The 13049-nt window shown below is 33.4% G+C and overlaps 1 protein-coding gene and 1 long non-coding RNA gene across 2 annotated transcripts in view; one reads left to right on the forward strand and one right to left on the reverse strand.

Moving 5' to 3' along the window:
- The window catches only part of LOC128249620 (retinal guanylyl cyclase 2-like), a 46293-nt gene that overhangs the window by 21700 nt on the left and 11544 nt on the right, over positions 1-13049 (reverse strand). The window contains exons 3-4 of the mRNA XM_052973707.1: positions 10635-10729; positions 4608-4684 (exon numbers count right to left, since the gene is read on the reverse strand). Coding sequence (XP_052829667.1) covers positions 4608-4684; positions 10635-10729 — 172 coding nt within the window. The remainder of the gene's footprint in view (positions 1-4607; positions 4685-10634; positions 10730-13049) is intronic.
- Positions 4107-6040, forward strand: LOC128249621 (uncharacterized). The gene is made up of 2 exons (XR_008265737.1): positions 4107-4263; positions 5867-6040. It is a non-coding gene; the product is annotated as an uncharacterized LOC128249621 (long non-coding RNA).

Consider the following 13049-nt stretch of genomic DNA (forward strand, 5'->3'; position numbering starts at 1 on the left):
GTAGAAGAATAGGTGAGCAACGAGAGGAAAAGAGAAAGAGAGGAAGTACGAGGGGGAAAAAGAGATATGTAGTAGTAACAGAGGAAGAACGAGAGGGGTAAAGCGAGATACGTAGTAGTAAAGAGGAAGAACGAGAGGGGGAAAAATGATAGAGGAAGAGAAAGAGAAAGAGATAGAGTAGCGTCGGAAAATATGAAGTTATGAAAACTACTTACAAATTGGAGACGCTGTGTTCAGTCATGTAAAAACAAATAGTAAATGAGTATATGCATATATACGTACAGGTATGTGCATACCGACATCCACCTGTATGTATAGGTGCATATCTGGGTACAGGACATTGCAAATGTATATATATATATGTATGTGTATGTATATATATGCATATATATGTGTGTGTGTATGTGTATGTATATATGTATATATGTGTGTGTGTATGTGTATATATATATATATATATATATATATATATATATATATATATATATATTCCAGACTACCTAATTATATGTGTGTATGGGTGTGTGTGTTCTGTGTATATGTGTGTGTATGTGTATGTATGTATTCATATATTTATGTGTTTATGTGTATTCTAGATTACCAAGTATAATTATATATCATCTATCTGATTCTCTCATGAGATATTGAATCTATTTAAATTTTCTTTTTTTACCTTATTAGAAACCAAATTTGCTGTCATAGCAACAATATCTTTTTTCCCCTCAGTTAGACATACACTTTTTTATCAGTCTACAGTTTCATGAAGACTAAACCTTGCCATTCTTAAACGTTATCAATGACAACGACAATTCTTTTTTTATACAAGCACTTTTATCTGAATCTCCAACAAAACTTCATTTTGTTATATATCTGGTGCTTTAAATAACATTTAAATATGTCACTAGTTTATCTCCTTTTAACCATTTCGATAACAATCCACCTGAGGCTACCCATGCTTCTGTGAAACCTTCTACCAAAATTTCATGTTAATTTATGTTCCAAAATTAAGTGAAATAAAGGCAATGTATTTCAATAGAAATTTGGTAAGATGAATGTTAAAGTGATCCAAATTAAAATGTTCTATCAAAAGTTTATGTTGATTTATGTTCCAAATACCAGCTTAATGATCCTTTATACTGGAGGCACAAGGCCTCAAATTTGTGGGGAGAGGACTAGTTGCTTACATCGACCCCAGTGTTTCACTGGTACTTAATTTATCGAACTCGAAAGGATGAAAGGCAAAGTCGACCTTGGCGGAATTTGAACTCAGAATGTAGCAATGGGCAAAATACCATTAAGCATTTCATCCAGCATGCTGACAATTCTGCCAGCTCACTGCCTTAAACACCAGCTTAAAAATGATAAAATTATTTTAATAAATTCTTCATTATTATCAAAGTTAAGTGAAATAATGGCAGCACATTTCAATAGAAATTTAGTAAGAAAAGGCTTAAAGTGATCTAAATTAAAATCTTCCATTACAATTTTATGCTAACTCATTTTAAAAACACTATCTTAATAAACAAAATTATTTTACTAAATTCTTCATTTTTAAACTTAAGTGAAACAAGGTTAGTGTATTTCAATGGAAATATGATAACAAAAAGGGTTAAATATTTCTCTTCAGTAATGGAGATATAAGAATTTTTCATTGCAATCATCTTACTTTCAATTTGTGTATTCTTGTTCATTTTTTGATAGTTTTTATTTATATTTTTTATTATTATTCCTTCATCTTATAGTTCTCTCTTAACTCATCTTGTTTCATATCTGTTAGTCTTAGTTTTTTTTTTTTATTTGTTCATGCAAAAATATACTTTTTTATTCTTTTATTTGTTTCTGTTATTGGACTGTGACCATGCTGGGGCACTGCCTTGAAGGGTTTTAATCAAACGAATTGACCCCAGTATGTATGCTTTTGTTTTTTAAGTCTTGTTCTTATTGTAGTGGTCTTTTTTCACTGAACTGCCTAATTATAGGGATGTAAACAAACCGACACTGATTGTCAAGCAGTGAGGAAACAAATATAAAGATGCACACACACACACACACGCACACACACACGCACACAGACACACACACACACTCACTCCCTCACTCATCCATACATATATCTATTTATACCTGTATGTATGTATGTATGTATGTGTGACAGGCTTCCACAGAGTCTCCATTTTCCAAAACCACTGTCAAGGTATTGGTAGGCCTAGGGCTATAATATTAAATATTAAACTAATAAATTTGTCATATTCCTTCCTAACCTTTCATATATGTATCTTATTTGTCGTCTCTGATTTTTTCTTTCTAAAGTATTTGTCAGTCAGTGTTTGGCTTTATCTTGTTTTACCTGTTTCTTTATCATTATAATACTGGTATTTTACAGTTAATGTTCTAAAGGTGTACTTCAGCAGATAGCACTTTTGAATGAAGTCACTATGCAGGTGGGACTGTCACTTATATGTGAGTTTCTATCATCACAGCAGAGTCTACTCTGCCAACATGACCAAAACAAAACTTTCCATGCACAAATCCTTCATTTCACATTATCAACAGATGTCTCCATGCACTCCATACTGGTCTTTAACAATTTCTCTGTGTACATTACAATGGCACTATTTTTCAAACTTGAAAGATATGTGGCAGGTACTGGTATCACGCAAATGGCACCCATGTAGGTAGCACATAAAAGCACCCCTTACACTCTTGGAGTGGATGGTGTTAGGAAGGGCATCCAGCCATAGAAAGCATGCCAAATCAGACTGGAGTCTGGTGCAGCCTTCCAGCTTGCCAGCCCTGGTCAAACCGTCCAACCCAGACCAGTGTGGATAATGGACGTTAAAGGATGACGATTATGATGACCTCAGACCATTTTATCCACTGAATCTGGGTTCCATGTGGCATAGAATTACATCATCATCATCATCATCATCATCACTGTCGTCGTTGTCGTCATCGTCCATCACCCCCCGCCCATCATTATCATCATCAGCATCATCATTGTTGTTCTTATCATTGTCGTTGTCATCACTGTCACTGCAGCTGACAACATCACCACTACCAAAGCCAACACCTTTACGACCACCAAAGCCATAATCACTTTCACCACCACAACCAACACCACCACAACTACCATCAACATCATCACAACCACAACCACTAACACCACCACAACCAACACTACCACCACCACCACCACCACCAACACCACCACTAACACCACAACCACAGCTACTGCCACAACCACTTTCATCACCATCATTATTATTGTCTTTATTTTAAGGTATATCATTTTCATGTTGGATTAATTAGGACATGTCTCTATCATGTCATATTACAAATCATTTTGATGTATTTCATCTGTGAATCCTGACATCCAAGGTTCTAACCTCAGGTCTTTCTTAAACGATCACATTCAAAGCAGTATGTCTATTGAACTCAATAACAATTTGTTTTTTTTCACTAATGACAACAGTAATAGCAACTCAGCTTTGGTAGACTCAATACTATTGAGGAATGGAAAAAAATTCTGGAAGGAAATTATCAGGTTGCATTATCACTTTTTCATTATTTTCATTATTGCTTATATGTCAAAGAATATTGACTCTTTGTACTTACACATACACATACACGCATACATGCTCTCTCTCTTTCTCATACACACGCACGCTCTCACACATACATACACACATGCTCTCTCTTTCTCTCTTATGCACACTCTCACACATACACACACACACACAAACATACAAACACACATACACACATACACTCTCTCTCATAAACACACACACGCATACACACACACACACATACTATGCATCTATTGAAATGATAGACAAAACCTTTACTAATCAAAAATTTTCTGCATCTTTTATAATGGAATAGTAAACGGGCTGTTGTAGCATTCATGCCTTTATCGAAAGATAAACATAAGATAGTTTGAAACTGAAAATCAAAGCTTTCTCTGAGACCCACCACAGTATTATAAACATGATTATAATTTGGTAAGTGCCAAAGCACAAAACTTCCAGCCCTCGAATCATTCTGTAACTTGTGCCAATTAACAAATAATTCTTTTTTAATTTTAGCACAAGGCCAGCAATTTTTGAAGGCAGTAGGAAATCAATGACATTGAACCCAGTGTTGATTGATACTTACTTTATCAACCCTAAAAGGATGGAAAGTAAAGTTGACCTCGGTGCCATTTAATCTCAGAGCATAAAGACACAGAAGAAACTGTCACTTTACATTCTGTCCAGCATGGTAACAAATCTGTCAGCACACTGCCTTTTCCATCATCATCATCATCATCATCATCATCATGTTTATCATCATCATCATCATCATGTTTATCATCATCATCATCATCGTCGTCGTCGTCGTTGTTGTCATCATCATCATGTTTAATATTTTCTTTCCATGCTGGCATGGGTCGGACGGTTTGACAGGAGCTAGCCAGGCAGAAGCCCGCACCATACTTCTGTGTCTTTTTTGGCATAAGGGTACATATATTCTCTGTTTGCATCAGAAAATCTACTTTATAATTACTTCATTTAAGCTAATTAATCACCTTATACATAGAAATTATGAACATGTCATTTACTTACAATTCTGAAACCAATGGAAGCTGCTGGCTAAATCCTCGTTTGCCATTCAACCAGTAAGTTTGCATTAAACCTTTACCCTGAAAGGATATCAAAAAAAAAAAAAAATTAGAGATGGTATTTAACAAATCTTGATCTATTCTTTATAAATTATCCTTAATTAACATACCACAGAGGGCAGGGTTGAGTTGAAAGGTATTATTTACATAAACAGGGTAAATAGATAAGTACAGGAACCAGTGTATAGATAAATAGAGTAACTGTTGTTGTCTTTTAGTGCCAGGAAGTCAGTCCTGATCCAAACAGACCTATAATCAGATATTCTGTGACCATTACATCTTATAAGCAGACAATGTATCTAGAACTATATTAATCAATGCATTCTTTAATTTTTCAAAGACAAATAAGTGTGATTTGAAGGAAGTTTGGCTGTTATTTCTAGACAGGTTGAGTGACTATGTGGAAGCTTGTACTTTGAGTACAATAACAATGTAATTGTTATTGTTGTTATTGTTGTTGTTGATGTTGTTATTGTTATATAGCCCTAGGTCAGCTCAGATGAACTTGATTTATAATCAAAGGTGTTCCACTCATGACCTTCCTTTCTTTTTCGTATGAGCAAGAGACCCAGGACTATGATATTTTTTAAGGCTGTAGGATACGGTTTGAGGGAAATTTGGATGTTATTGCTACATGATCAAGCAACCACATAGAAACATTTTAAAAGATGCAGAATTTTTATACCTGAATTGCTATAGAAATACTGGTATAAAACAGAAATACATTGATATAAAACAGAAATAAATTGATATAAAACAGAAATATAGGTATTAAACAAAAACATACTGGTATAAAACAGAACTGAACTGGCATGAAATAGAAATGCGCTAGCATAAAACAAATATATTAACATAGAAGAGAAATGATTGGCAAAATAGAAATACATTGACATAAAACAGAAATGACCAACATAAAGCAGAAATGAATTGAGATAAAACAATTGAACTCATGAAATATAAACAGCTTACATTATTTACATTATTTACATTTGACGGATATTTGTCCTCATCTTGTTTGTTGTTAACACTACGTTTCGGCTGATATACCCTCCAGCCTTCATCAGGTGTCTTGGAGAAATTTCGAACTTCGGTTCTCATCCTAAAGTATTTTTCGATGTTGTTGTTGTTGTTGTTGTTATTATTATTATTATTATTATTATTATTATTATTATTATTATTATTATTATTATTATTATTATTCAGGTCACTGCTTGGAATCGAACTTGGAATCTTGGGGTTAGTAGCTCGTGCTCTTAACCACTACGCTATATACCCGTTGAATGAAACAAAAACAGGCAGAACATGCTTTGACATACACACATTTACCATTCTCACCCTGTTAGTTTGCTCAATAAACGGCTTGCCAAGAAACATTAACCCTTTTGTTACCATATTTCTGTTACAATTTTCTGTGTTTCTTTCAATTAATTTTAAATACAACCAAAGATTTAGTAAAATAACTTTGTTATCAATAGCTAGTGCTAGGAACACAAATAGTGACTAAGGTTTGGTGGAAGATTTTAATTCAAAACTTTTGAAAACAAGACATTTGTACTCAGAGCCAGAGGCCGTCTCAGGAGGGTTGGTATCAAAAGGGTTAAGTAGAAATAAACTAATATGAAACACCAAGAAAATAATATCAAGCATTGACTAGCTGATATAAAACTGAAAACAATTATATGGATGAGAATCTAAGGGGAAATATAAATCTAACTGATATGATCTCATAAAAGACAGAAATCAAATGACAAAACAGAATAGAAAATATCTACGAAAACTGTTTGAAATTCACATAAAATTAAAATTGACCTGAAAGACAGATAAACTCATTAAAAACAGAAATAAAGTGAATGAAACAAAAACAGGCAGAACATGCTTTGACATATACACATTCACCATTCTCACCCTGTTAGTTTGCTCAATAAAAATGTAAAACAGTTACCATGGTAACAGCAAAAGAAGAAACAGTTTCAGGCCATGTCATTAACAGCAATTAATAGTTATTATTTCTTATAATGAGAGCAATTGTAATGAGCTGTAGCAGCAAATAACTGATTATAGAATTGGGCAAGTGATTCAAAATGTCACAAACAAAAACAATATTTTGATGGAATTTATCTCATTTATTTCTTTGCTTTTCTTAAATGTTATTTAATGTATCAAGTAGAAGTTGCCATGTTGCTGGACAAAGCTTTTAGCATTTATAAAAAGATTATTACTTGACATAGTTTTTTTTACATCTGCTGTGTAATATAATATAATGAAGTATTTGAACTACTATCTAAGACTCCAAGTAGTTAACTGGTCATATCACAGTGAAAAGATTCGTCTTCACCCAATCATCATCATCATCATCATTTGAACTGACTCTCTGTTCATTATGATGACGAGAGTGCCAATTGATCTGATCAACGGAACAGCCTGCTCGTGGAATTAAGGTGCAAGTGACTGAACATTCCACAGACAGACATACCCTTAACATAGTTCCCAGAGAGATTCAATGTGACACAGAATGTGACAAGGTTGGGCTACAAACCTAATTAGTACTTAAATGAATGTCTGCTTGTGAAACCTAGATTCTGTAAGTACTTCCATGTTGAAGATAGTGGACTGACTGAGTTGTGAGAGCACTAGACCAGTGCTCCGCAACCCTTTTTTCACTTATGGTACACTTATATACTTTTCACTTTTCAGCAGCACACCTGAACTAAAAATATAACTTAAAATATAGGGAAAAATATTATATTCAGATTACATTGCAGCAGACTTAGCATCGTCTTATTGTACACCAGTGTGCCATGGTATACTGGTTGCAGAGCACGTCACTAGACGAAATGCCTTGTAACAATTATAGTTGTAGCCACTTATGTTTTGAATTAAAATCCTACCATTTTGTTTCATTTTTGTGACAGTATATTTCTGTTTCATGTCAGTATATTTCTGTTTTACATAAGTCTTTTTGCTATCTTACATAATTTCATTCCCATTTCATGCCAGTTCATTTCTTCATTTAAGTCTTGTTCTAAGTTTATTGGTATTATTCTTGTTTGCTGTTAATTCATTTTGTTTGATATTTTATTATTTTGGACTAGAGTATCTGAGTTGTCAGTTATGACTGGGTATTTTACTAAACTTGGTGAAGATTACAACATTTTGGTTTGTATGTATGAATATTCAATTTTTCCAACTGGTGGTATTGTTGAAAAATGTACATGAAAGTTACTAATGAGGCTATGAGAATGTAAATACAAATGCCAAAATAACAGGAAAATAAGAAAATTATATTTATCACTCCTCAAATATTATACAGGTTTGATTACTTTTAATAGGTACAAAACATTGTAGTCAATATGTTGTCATTCTACATTATGTTAATTTCTACAATAAATGTTTTGGCTAATTTCACAAATGTTGTAAATGTATGTGTATTCAAAACTACCAGAATATATATATATTTACACATGGAAACATAATTTTACAAACAGGTTAGATACATTTTTCTAAGAGTTTTCAAGGAACAGCAGGTTCATTTTATGCTGTGCATTTTTACAACATATTTGACATATTCTATCCAAAGCTACAAATGTACTTGATAAAGTATTCACCACATGCTAGCATGGAAAATAGACATTGAATTATGATGCTGACTGCAAAAGTTTCTAAAGAACTATATTTCTTGTATAGGCATGAAGAGGCACCAACACCACTTGGCCTTCTGAATTTTCAATCTGTAATTTCATGCTAATTCTGTTTATTTTTTTTTTATGCTCTGCTTAAATCAAGAAATAAATGCGTGCAGTGTAAGAAAAGAGTAAAGGTAAATACATGATAACTATCAGTAATTTGAATATAAAATGTAATAGTGTAATATAGTGGAATATATGAAGCAGAATAGTTAACAGTGGAATAAGTATAAATACAAATACATGCAATACATATTGATGACACATAGTATGTTATGTATGAGTTAATTAGATTTATTATTGAGAAAAAGGAGAAAAATGAACAGAATGAACTTTCTAAAACAAAAAACTAAACAGAACAACTGCAGCCTATGTCAAATAAATTAGAGCTCATGCTGGGTGATTTAGAAAGTAAATCATATAAAGTGGAACAAATTCAACAGCATCTAATGGTTAAGCATTACTCAGAAAAAAAGTATATATACAAATATATGTGTATTATATATATTCTTCTCTACTCTAGGCACAAGGCACGAAATTTTTGGGGAGGGAGCCAATTGATTAGATTGACCACAGTACGCAACTGGTACTTGACCCTGAAAGGTTGAAAGGCAAAGTCGACCTCAGCGGAATTTGAACTCAGAACATAAAGACAGATGAAATACCGCTAAGCATTTCATCTAGCATGCTAATGTTTCTGCCAGCTCACCACCTTGTGTAACATATACAGGGGTTGGGCAAAATAATGGAAACACCTTCAAATTTCAAACAAATTTATTTTAATATGGGGTAGGACCGCTTTTGGCAGTAATTACATCTTGAATTCTATGAAGTATGGACTTGTACAAAGTTTGAATTGTTCCCAAAAGAATTTTTGTCCATTCTTCAGCTAAAACAGTCTCCAGTTCTTGTAGTGATGATGGTGGAGGATATCGACTCCTTACTTGTTTTTTTAAAATGCACCGTAAATGTTCAATAATATTGAGATCTGGGGACTGTGGTGGCCAGATAAGATGTTCAACTTCACTAGAAAGTTCCTTGTGCCTTTCAGTAACAACTTTAGCTGTGTGAATTGGTGCATTATCATCCTGAAAGATTGTATTTCTCTCTGGAAACAGTTCTGCAACCATAGGATGAATTTGATCAGATAAAATGCTTAAATAGTCTTGACTATTAATTCTGCCATGAAGGGAAAACATTGAGCTGACAGATTTCCAAGATATAGCCCCCCTTCCCCAGATCATCACAGATCCTCCTCCATGTTTAACAATTGGAAGAAGGCAGTCAGGGTCAAATGCTTCTTTTGGCTGTTTCCACACGTATACTCGACCGGTGGTTGGAAATATGGTAAAGGATGACTCATCCAAGAAAATAGCATTCTTCCACTGCTCTAGGGACTAATTCGGTTGGTTTTTACTTCACTCTAAATGCTTTGCAACATTTGTTTTATGAAAGTAGTGGTTTGCTGATTGCAATCCAGCTTTGTGCAGTTCCCAGCAAACATTTTTCATGTAAACTGGGTTCTTGAGGTGGTCATTAAGCTCTGCAGTAATTTTGTGAGCTGTACTTTTGTGATTCTTTCTAACAATTCGCGTAAGAGTCCGACGGTCCCTATCTGAAAGTTTTGGTTTTCTTCCGGAGTTTTGTTTTGATGAGGAGGTTTTTCCCTCTTTCTCAAAGGCTGTCATTATTTTTGAGATATACCAAATATTTCAGCTGTTTTCATTACACTAGCACCTGCCATATGAGCACCAACAATTTGACCTCTTTGAAAGTCCAATAGATCTGTCATTTTAATGAATTTTAATTACCTTTTCTTATGATATATGAAAAGAAACAGCAATTTTAGCAAAACATATTAAGCAACTTATAATAAATCAAAAAACATAAAAATAAACAAGCTTTTGATGGTTATATAGCTATTTCAAAATTATGATGCTACGATGTTAAGTGTTTCCATTATTTTGTCCAGCCCCTGTATACTGATATGTTTCTGTTTTATGTGAATTCATTTCTGGTTTATTCCAATTCAATTCTTTTTTCATATTAGTCTATTCTCGTTTTATCTTTATCAAATATATTCTTGTTTTATGTCAATATATTTTTATATAATATTTTTCTATTAGATATATTTCTGTTTTAAGTAATTTCATTTCTGTTTTATATTTTATAACCAATCTTGTTTGGTTTCATGTCAGTTCAATATATTTTCTCTTTTTGCTTTCTTTTTGCTTCACAGCTATACCATGCTAGTGCATTCACTCAGTTGTTTATGAAATTTCACTTACCTTAATCATTGTTTTGCCTCGGCTAGAAATAATATAGTCAGCTGAGTTGTCAAGCAAGGAATTCTTCGTTGACTCTGTAATGTGAACTCTCATTCCTGAAAATGGACATCAACAAATATATTTTATTTATGTCAATGTATTTGCAAACATGTAAATTCAAGTGTGTGTGTGTATGTGTGCGTGTGTGTGTGTGTGTGTGTGTGCGTTTGAGTGCATATATATATATATATGTATGTATATATATATATGTATGTATGTATGTATGTATGTATATATGTATGTACCTATTCTATTGGTCTCTTTTGCTGAACCACTAAGTAACAGGGAATTAAACACACCAGTTGTCAAGCAGTGGTGGGAGACAAACAACACACACACAGACACAGACACACACACACACAGGCACATACACACACACACATATACAACAAGTAGAAAGATAAATTTTAATCAATTTGTAGATACTGAACAGTATATATACAAAGGATAAAATCCTTTTTTTCTTCACCAACAAAAACATTTGCCAGCAGCCAGCCATGAGGATCGAACTAACACCCCCTCCAATATCCAGTTGGAATGCTCTACCATTTAAGCTAAGCTACATACGATGCACTTCTTTCAGTTTTCTTCTACCAAATTCACTCATGAGTTTGTTAAAAATCCTTAAAATGTTGGATTATTATAACGCCCACTTCAATATACAGTATACTTAGTAAAGCCAGTAAAGACATGACTATCTCTGACCGCCAACTATGTACTCCACTACTTCATGTACTTCTCTTTACTTATAGTGACTAGGTTATGCCATTTGTCATGTGGGAAGAGTGTACCATTATTACCAATTCCTTAAAACATCTCCCCTTTTAAGATTTTCTTAGGAAGTATCATTTTATTTAACAATAATTTTTTTATTCACCCCCACCTTTTTTTGAGTTTTTTTTCCTTTACAATCTAATATTTTTCGTGCTTGGTATCTAGTTCAGGAACTCTGTACATTTTCTTTTCTTTTCACTTGTGCACCTGGGTTCAATGAAACACATCATACAACCATTCCATCGGTTCCTTCATCTTCTTTGGTCTGCTTTCCATGAATCTCTTTTTTAGTTGGTTCCTGTGTCTCTTTTGTATGTCTTTTCTACTTTTTATCCAGCACAGTATTGTCCCTATGCATTTGGTAATTATGCTACTTTCCCAACTCTCTTTTTTCCATTCTTATATACCCTCATAAACACCTTTTCACCAACTTTAAAGAATCTTGCTATGTCTTCCCCAGGTACTTTTTCTTTTCTTGCCAGGTAGCAATTTATCAAAGGCTGATTTTACTTCCCTTGCAAACATCAGCTCTGCTGGTGATCTCCCTGCTGGTGTTTTCAGATTTGGTGTCATACAGTACACTCTTAAAAATTGTTGTAGAGCTACCTCATCCATGACTTCCTTATTCAATATTCTTAGGGCTCTTTTGAAAGTATTGACAAAATGTTCTGCCTGTCCATTATATCTGGGATGGAATGGCACCATAGTTATATGTTCTACCACAAATATTTCACAAAATTTTTTAAATTTGCTAGACACAAATTGTGTTCCATTGTCAGACACTATCTTGTCTGAGATGCCAAATCTTGCAAACAATCCGTGTAAAAATTTATAACAGTTGAGGAGATTGGCTTTTTTACACTTACAAATTTCAGGCCATTTTGAGAAACTATCAACTACCACTAAGTAGTAAGAACCATTTAAAGGACCAATGATATCAATGTGTAGTTTCGACTACTGAACATCTACTTTTGAATAATGTTTGCTTTTTATTGTGGGCAATTTTTTATTTCGTTTTGGCTTACATACACATGTTCCACTCTTTTTTACTGCAATTTTTGCTTAAATCCCTCAGCTACATTCGAACCTTCAACTGAACCAACTATATTTCCACGAATAGTTCCATCCATTCTGTGCCCAATAAATTAAGTGAACTTTTTAACACATATATCTTTGCCTCTCTTGTTTGACCTCAAAATGTTACATTACATACGAATTCACCAAAAAAATATAACCTTTTTCCCGTAATGCCATGTGTTATCTTGTTCAATTTTTTATTGGACTCCTATATGCTAGAAATAGATGCCAAATCACCTAACCACGAAGAGTATGTTCTCAAGAAAAAAATTTCAGCAAGATGCCAGACTGTAAAAATGAGCAAGACAAATGAAAATATACAAAATAAAAAACGTTCTTGAGAACATACTCTTCGTGGTTAGGTGATTTGGCATCTATTTCTTGCATATAGGAGTTCACTTTTGGTGGTCATTCCTCTTAATTTTGTATGTAATATAATTTTAATCTTCAGATTTTTTTTTAAATGTTAGGCCACTGGTTTTAATTGATTAATATCAATTTCTACCTTCATTATTAAATTTTATA

The sequence above is a fragment of the Octopus bimaculoides genome, chromosome 16 (genome assembly GCF_001194135.2).
Source record: "Octopus bimaculoides isolate UCB-OBI-ISO-001 chromosome 16, ASM119413v2, whole genome shotgun sequence".
NCBI lineage: Eukaryota > Metazoa > Mollusca > Cephalopoda > Octopoda > Octopodidae > Octopus > Octopus bimaculoides.